This window comes from Lutra lutra, chromosome 2 (assembly GCF_902655055.1).
Source record: "Lutra lutra chromosome 2, mLutLut1.2, whole genome shotgun sequence".
NCBI classification, from domain to species: domain Eukaryota; kingdom Metazoa; phylum Chordata; class Mammalia; order Carnivora; family Mustelidae; genus Lutra; species Lutra lutra.
The window spans coordinates 7,098,333-7,106,121 of record NC_062279.1 but is presented as its reverse complement, the minus strand read 5'-3'; the positions used below and the strand labels follow the sequence as shown (position 1 = coordinate 7,106,121).

The window sequence follows — 7,789 nt, the reverse complement described above, 5'->3', positions numbered from 1 at the left end:
TCAGTTGGATTCCGGGGCGTTTTCAATTTGGGGAATCACAGAATGGAGTGTTTGGAATGAGCAGGGAGTATTTGGTCTCATGGTCCTCTGTAAACCCTCAATAGTACTCTGTTAGTAGTAACCCCCCCACCCCCGCAGGTGATAACTCACCTGCAGATTCTTTTGTTGTTTCACTGCCCACTTCTCTGAGTTAATTCCTGTGAAAATGAGGGAAACACTCTCGGGTTGGCAAAGGGGACGACTCAGATCTCTTTTGGAGGATAACTGATCCCATCTAAATCAGTCTGACAGTAGAGCCATTGGAAAAGCCCAATCAGTCAGGTTCCAGGCATGAAAACAGCTCCCACACAGGGTAGTTTGATAGAGATGATTTAACATGGAGAGGACGTGATAAAGTGTTGGAAGAGCTGAGCATGCATAAAGGGAGCAATGGGGCAGCCCCAGGGTTAGCCCTAGCTGGAAGCCCCCACTGCCCAGTGGCTGGGGGGAAAGCAGGAGACCATGGTGTGACCCAGAAGCTAGGACTGGCTACAGGGGCTGCAGCAGCAGGACAGATGGAGAAGCCAGGACCCAGAAGCAGGGACTTGTTATTGGAGATGGAGCTGCTGCCAGAGCAGAGGGTAGGGGAGAGAAACCGGGGCTCTACCTTCTTCCCATCTATCCTCCCACCACACACTCACATTGATAGAAGCCAGCTGGACGCCAGCAGGCGTGGAGAATGTAGTCTGCAGAGAGTAGTGCCAGTTACATAGAGCAGAGCGGGGAAAGGACAGGGAGTGTGTCAGAGCGTGAACAAGAAATGATACAATGTTAACGCAGATGTGAAGCTAAATAACGCCAACCCGCCATGTGAAAACTGAGGAGCTGCTCATAGGATGAATAATTTTGACCTTTATTGTGTGAAGCTACAAATTTTATTTCATAAGGCAGAAGTTATACAGTCAACCATTCATGCATAGACCATGTTGAGCATTTTAAACTAATCTCTGACATTTTCACTTACTGGCAAGAAGAGAAGTACAAAGTTGGTGCCATGGACATTAACTGAGTAGGTACGAGCGGCTTAAAAAATACACCACACATTCTATACACTAGAATCAATGACTGACAGTGTGTTGGATAGTATATGGATAATTTCTTGTATGCTATAGAATTGTAATTCTATTAACACAGATGCAGATCCCATTTCTGTTTATCTTTTTGGTTAAAATTATTACATATAGATGGGTACAAAAGAACATGATAGGGGTGATCACACCTTTTCTTGTCTCCCAGGCTATGATCTTGAAGAAATGAAAGTTTCTCTGACTCTCAAATGCAAATGGAAATAACATTCTTCAAATACAAATGGAGATCATAAAATCATAAGGTGATCTTGAGCCATATGAAGGAAGTGTGGGGGAAAGATTTGAAAGCTATAAGGGACTCTACCATTACGTAGTTGTCGTATCTGAGTAGGCTACTAACTACACACTCAGATCTTGATTTTTTAAGGATTATCTTGAAACATAAGCAAAGAAACAACAGAAAAAAAAGGGGGAGAGAGACGTGAGAAGGATTCTGAGACTCACTCACAATGTGATGTGGGTAAGGCTCGCAAATTCGCTTGTCTTCCCTTGAATACCAAGTCCCCCTTGGAAGGCCAGAAGAGTGCTGGCCTGCTTCATTTGATCTTCGGTCGGCAACAGAAGAAGTTCATCCTGCATTGTCCAATAACCTTCTCATCCTCGGTACACATCCTCCTGCATTTTCCCCGGCCCAGCCAGCACGGCTCACAAGGAGAAAACTCACCTAGGCTGACAAAGAACAGCTGAGACATCTTTCCAGGGACTCCCCTGAGGTGGGGAGAGGGTCAAAAGCCATCAAAAAAAGGTGAGGGTTTGTGGTTTGTATGACTTTAAAGAGTGTTTTTAAAGAACCAGGCTTGATTTTTCAAAGAGCTTTGCTTTCTTCAGGATGGAGGGGGGCAAGAGTTAATGTTAAAGCAAGAGATAGGCACCATCCCTGTTCTCTATGCTTTGCATGGGTCAAAAATACTGTAGAACCATAAAAATACATCCCTGATACTTCTGCGAAGGTTACAGGTTGAAGGTGGAAAGGCCACCTTGTGGTTTAGAAAGGTCCTCAAAGGTAGAGGTAAAGTTAGGTAAAGGTAGAGATAGAGGTAGAAGGTAGAGGTAAAGTCAGTGCTGGTTTGAGTCTGGTAATGGTGGTGTTTCCTCAGTAAATTGCCTGGTCTTAGCTTTCTCATTTGTCATATTGACGTTCTAGAAATACTTGTCTACACTGTAAATTTCTCTAGTGGTCAAATGGAGTAGTTTATGTGAGAACATTTTGCCAAACACTATGTCTTCCATTAGTTACTTTTGTTGTTGTTACTTTAAACAGAAGCTTTTTTATATGACCGACCACAAAAAATTTTCCAGGGTAAATTTCATGGACCAGGTAGGTAGGGCCTTTGCCAGACAAGAATCTGTTTGCTGATCCGGTTCTCCAGGGGCAACATTTATGTTGTAACCCCTTATTCTCTGTCCTATTAACCACCCTCTTCTCAAGAACCTCAGAACTATGTGGAAGCTTACAGGTTGGTCTCCTACTGCAACCATTCACTGAGCTCCTTGACAGCCCATTTGCCCATCACCAGTGACTATTTCAGCCTTTATTATGCTCCCTGTCTCACCACCTGCTCCTCCTTCTCACATCATTGCTCAGTAATGAGCCCAGAGTTGGTCCCTTCCTTGGATGCATTCCATAACTTCATGCTGGATCTCCTGAAGTTGCCCACCTAACTTCTGAACACTAACCCGGACACTCTTTGTGTTCATGCTAATTGTTGTTTGCATTGTGCTGAAGCTTGCTGGGGGAGTGGGGGAGCCGTGGCTGTCCAGTTGCTTCTGTGAAGTCACCATTACAGGCAGTCTTTGCTCTGGTAAGCCCAGGTCCTCATCACCTGCCTCTTCTGCTTAATGTCATGCACTCATCACATGTTGTGTTAAGAGTCCTGATCCTGAAACAAAGTCCCTGATGACTTGTATTCCAACCTGTTTTGATGAGAGGTGAGGACAGATGCAAGATCACATTCTACTGAAGACGCCTTTCTGCTAGCAGCATTTTACGCCAAAGCTGCCTGATAACATTTATAAAAAAGAACCAATGCTTACTACCCACCCACGCCCCATGACAGTCTAGCCCTACAGTACAATTCAGTGACTCTGAGGCATCTCTGCTCAATCAGCATATGCAGCCTTGGAACCAGATAGGATATGAATTATGTTGTAATCCTAATCTGACCCACTCTTTGGCATGCCAGGGATTATCTCTAGATGCCCATTTGCTGCTGAATTAGAACATACATTCTCCCACCCATCACCCTGAGGACCCTCTCTGGATGCGTTTATATTCAGGGTTTTTATGCAATGGACAGGGTGATTATTTGTGACAGAATCTGCTCTTTGCAGGCTGTGGACAGTCTGATTATTCAGTGCTACAGTTTTGTTGAAGATTTTGTATGCCACCTCTGCTTAAAGGTATTGGTGGGCACTGTTCTACCTGACTGAGAATCAGAGAATTAAAACTTTGTGACCCTCGTGTCCTGAGTTGGAAGCCTAGCTTACCACTTATCATTGTATCACCTAGGCAAAATGACTGAATGTCGCCTCTATGTCTCAGCTTTCCCATCTTCTATAAGGTGGCAGTTACAATAATCCCACGTCATAGGGATGTTTGAAGATTAAATGACATAATCCACATAAGGTTAACAGACTGTCTGGCACATAGTCAGCACTCAGTGACTAGTAATAATCTGAATTTTTTTTTCTTGTTCCACAATTCTGTCTAAACACTTTTAAATTCTGTTTGCAATTACCAGGGGTATTTCTTTCAGTTCTGTTTATAATATGCTTTCTTCCTGTAGGAGATGAGTGCACAAACAGAGATCGGGGGCTCTCCACTCTTCACAGCTCTTCTGTGATGGTGACGAGATTTCACTTTATTTGATCCTTCCTAGATTAGTACCATAGTTTGGAACACATTTTGCTGGGTTTGGGAGCAGAGCCTATAGGACACAGATGAGGATGTTCTCCGAGCAGTCAGTGCTCATTGGCTGGTACAAGCGTATCCTCTAATCTTGCTTTTATGAACACCATGAACTAATGACACTAACCACCAGGTCCAAATCCCTATGGCCAAAATTCCATTGCAGTAACAGAGATTTCTCTGTGAGATGAAAATACAAGTAAGAGAAGACACACACAGACATCTGGGATTTCAGGCAACTCTATTCTCACTATCATTTCCATCACTCCTTGTCGCCAGAAGTCAGAGGGAGCTGACAGGCCAGAGGACCTAAAAGTAGAAATTATGCACAGGGGATTCAACTTACCTCCTGGAAGTGGCTCAGAATACTCCAGTCCTGCCTTGCACCCTAAGTTCAAAACAACACATTTTGGATATTAAAATCAGTGCAGGAAATAATGTTGTATAAAACAGTATTTCCAGCTCCACACATCTGCTGTCAAAGGACAGCAGATCACAGAGACCGTATCTTTGATCTACTTCTGAAGGTCAGCCCTCCCAGTAACCAGCAAGAAGTTTTAAAAAGGCAGGGGAGGGTAGTGGTTTGCTTAGAAAATGCCGCTGCAGAGTCAAGAAGATCCCATGAGACGCTCAGAGGGGAGCCGACCATTACTCTCAATTTTACGATGGTCTATGGAAGAGCCTTAGGCTTTATGATCTGCGCCCTTCACCATCCCATCCTTTGGCAATTACCTGATAGAAATTGAGCCAAAATGAAAAAGGCAAAGACAAAAGAAGACATCTTTCTGCTTAGGGTCATCTCTGAGGGATGGCTCTTCAGAGCAGAGGTTTGGGGACTCTCTGAGAAGACAGGAGACTCACTTATATTTGTAAGTAATGGGGAATGCTCTTGGTCAGTGAAGTGAATCAATAAAGAAAGCACATTTATATGCTCCATTTCCCAGGATCAAGGACAGATATGATGGACAATAACCCTTGGTCTCCATAAAGCCTTGTATTCTGGGAGCTCCGGCCAGGATAGTGCAAGGAACTCGAGGTCAGGGGCTAGAAAACCAGGAGCCACCCCAATCCTTCTGACCCAGCAATTAGGAGCCTGCTACTCCCTTTCTCTCTCAGAATTTACCCTTCTCTTCCATTGAATAAGGAGCCACTACAGTTGCTGAGAGACAACAAGTTCTTCAGCCAGCCTCTCAGGATTGGTGTCAAGCTCTGGTGATTATGGGGATGTGTTTGGAACACAGGGAAGGCTTGGAAGGAGGCCTGGTGCCCTCTAAGAGCCCAAGAAGCAGGCTCTGTTCCTTCCCCGGCTCTCATTTGTACTACCTATCAATGTCCCCAAGAGCAAGGGGGTGGGTGTCATTTTGCCAAGTGAGCTCTGAATCCCTGATCCTGTAACAATGTCGGCTAGCAGCCCGAAGGCATAATTACTATATCCTTTCCACTCATCAAGAACATGGGCATCAAAATCAACACTTATATCACCAAATAAGTCCTGTCCTATTGCTTGTGCTTATGGAAGGCTCTGTTCTTTACTTTGGGAAGGCGATAGGAGCATTGAACCAGGCAGATTATGGTCAGGTCGGTTTAGCAAGTACATGACCCAGGCAGGTTGCTTACTTGGTTAAACCTGTTTCTAAGTCTTAATATGGGGATGTAATAAAGATACGTACTTCATAGGATATTTAAAAGGGCACACTGAACTGAGCATCAAGGGGCTATCAGATCCTAGGCTTGGACTGATTGCAGATGTACCTAGCAATGGGATGGAGGTGTCTCAGGGATAACAGTGCCATGGTGTAGGCAGGGAATCTTGGCAGGAGGAGGCTTCTCCCCAGCCCCCAATTCAATACCAATTGCCTCCCAGCACAGACACTGAGATATCCTTGGAGAGCTGGTCACCATGGCTGACCATGGGTGGGAGTGGCAGACTCACGAAGGAAACACACCTGGCTTGACTCTGTCTTCAGTGAGGCTTGGTGGTCCTGCGGCAGGTGGCCTGGGAGGGCAACCCAGCAGACGCTGGACCATACAGAGATATGCAGTGTCAATGAGCAGATCCCTGGGCACCTGTGAGGGTCTATAAGTGTCCTGCAAGTACCCTTGTGCATGAGGAATTGTGATATTAAATAGCAAAGAAAAATATCTATGACAATAAAGAAGATGTGGTATATATATATACAATGGAATACTATACAGCCATCAAAAGAAATGAAATCTTGCCATTTGCGATGACATGGATAGAACTAGAGGGTATTATGCTTAGCTAAATAAGTCAATCAGAGAAAGACAACTATCATATGACCTCCCTGATATGAGGAAGTGGAGATACAACGTGGGTGGTTTGGGGGGTAGGAAAAGAATAAATGAAACAAGATGGTATCAGGAGGGAGACAAACCGTAAGAGACTCTTAATCTTACAAAACAAACTGAGGGTTGCTGGGGGGAGGAGGGTCGGGAGAGGGTGGTGGGGTTATGGACATTGGGGAGGGTATGTGCTATGAGAAAGGTGGTACTATGGTGAGTGTAGTGAAGTGTGTAAACCTGGCGATTCACAGACCTGTACCCCTGGGGCTAATAATATAGTATATGTTCACAAAAAAAATTAAAAAATTATAAAAAGTAAAAGAAAATAATAAGAGAAAAAAAAATCTATGACAGAGGAACTCGGTGCCTTTAATGGCACCCTTTCCCTGTTTCCTGAACATGGGCACTTGTATTTTCATTATGTGCTTGGGCCAGCATGTTATGTAGCTGGTCCCGACCTGGAGTGAATGTCTAAATAAGAAGACTCTTGCAGCTCTCAAATTAAAGGGTTGGTCCTTGTCATAGGGATCTCAAAACCTCTTTGCTACATCAGTGGGCCAATGAGGTGGTCCCTCTGTATAGTGGTCCCTGTGGTGCTCACTTCTACAGCTCAAGCTCCAAGCTCAAATTCTTCCATACCTGAGTGCTTCAAGTATGGTGCAACTAAATATTTGTTTAGCCATTTACAGCCCACCCCCAAAGTGCCCCCAACACCTGCTAACATAGACAAGACAAAGCCCATAGCATTAAGACTCCAAATTGCCAATGCCCTCCTGAGAGCTGTGATCCCAAGACTCCCCACCTTGCTGCTGAGACCTATCATCTAGACACGTGAGCCTTTCTCTAGTGCCCCTCTCCTCTGGGAGTTCCCTTCCCCTTTCAGGGGATGCATCATGCTGCCATCTCTGGCAGGGCGTTCCCCCACGCAACCCTGTCCAGATGCCACCTGATGCCACCTCTCTTCCTTGAGCAGCCCCCACACCCTGGAACTCATCACACTCCAGACCTTAGAATTCAGCCACTCCGGGATGTCTGTCCTCTCCACAGTGAGGTGTGAATCTGAATTGGCTGGCTCTTAGCCCTTAGGAGAGGGGGTTGACTCTTTGGAGTGCTCAGACAAGATTACATATGCCAGGGCTGAACAGCTGTGTCCTCCTGACATTCCTGTGGAAACCTTATCCCCACAGTGATGGGATTTGGAGGTGAGCCTTTGGAATGTGATTAGGTTAAGAGCCCTCATGAATGGGATTATTGCCTAATAAAAGGAATGCCAGAGAGCTCCCTGTCCCCACCCTCCGAGGGAGGACACAGGGAGAAGTCATCTGTAGCTCAGAAGAGGGCCCTCACCAGCACCTGGTCATGTTGGTGCTCAGTCTTATATCTCCAGCCTCCAGAACTATGGGAAATGAATATTTGTTGTTTATAAACCACTGCATCTGTGGTATTTTGT

The 7,789-nt window shown here is 45.2% G+C and overlaps 1 protein-coding gene across 1 annotated transcript; it reads right to left on the bottom strand.

Annotated features, from left to right (window-relative positions):
- Positions 1-1,663: 1,663 nt before the first annotated feature.
- LOC125090390 (beta-defensin 105A-like) lies at positions 1,664-4,834 on the bottom strand. Its single transcript, XM_047713022.1, has 3 exons — positions 4,768-4,834; positions 4,382-4,423; positions 1,664-1,791 (listed from the first exon to the last, which is right to left on the bottom strand). The coding sequence occupies exons 1-3, from the start codon at positions 4,832-4,834 to the stop codon at positions 1,664-1,666; spliced, it is 237 nt and encodes a 78-aa protein (XP_047568978.1).
- Between the last annotated feature and the right edge of the window lie 2,955 nt (positions 4,835-7,789).

Bases quoted from the DNA above. Each gene is read 5' to 3' on its own strand.
- LOC125090390 (XM_047713022.1), bottom strand. From the start codon at position 4,834: ATGACCCTAAGCAGAAAGATGTCTTCTTTTGTCTTTGCCTTTTTCATT. The intron at 4,424-4,767 runs GTAATTGCCAAA...TTTTGAACTTAG, and splicing joins TTTGGCTCAATTTCTATCAG to GGTGCAAGGCAGGACTGGAG. The intron at 1,792-4,381 runs GTAAGTTGAATC...TTGTCAGCCTAG, and splicing joins TTCTGAGCCACTTCCAGGAG to GTGAGTTTTCTCCTTGTGAG.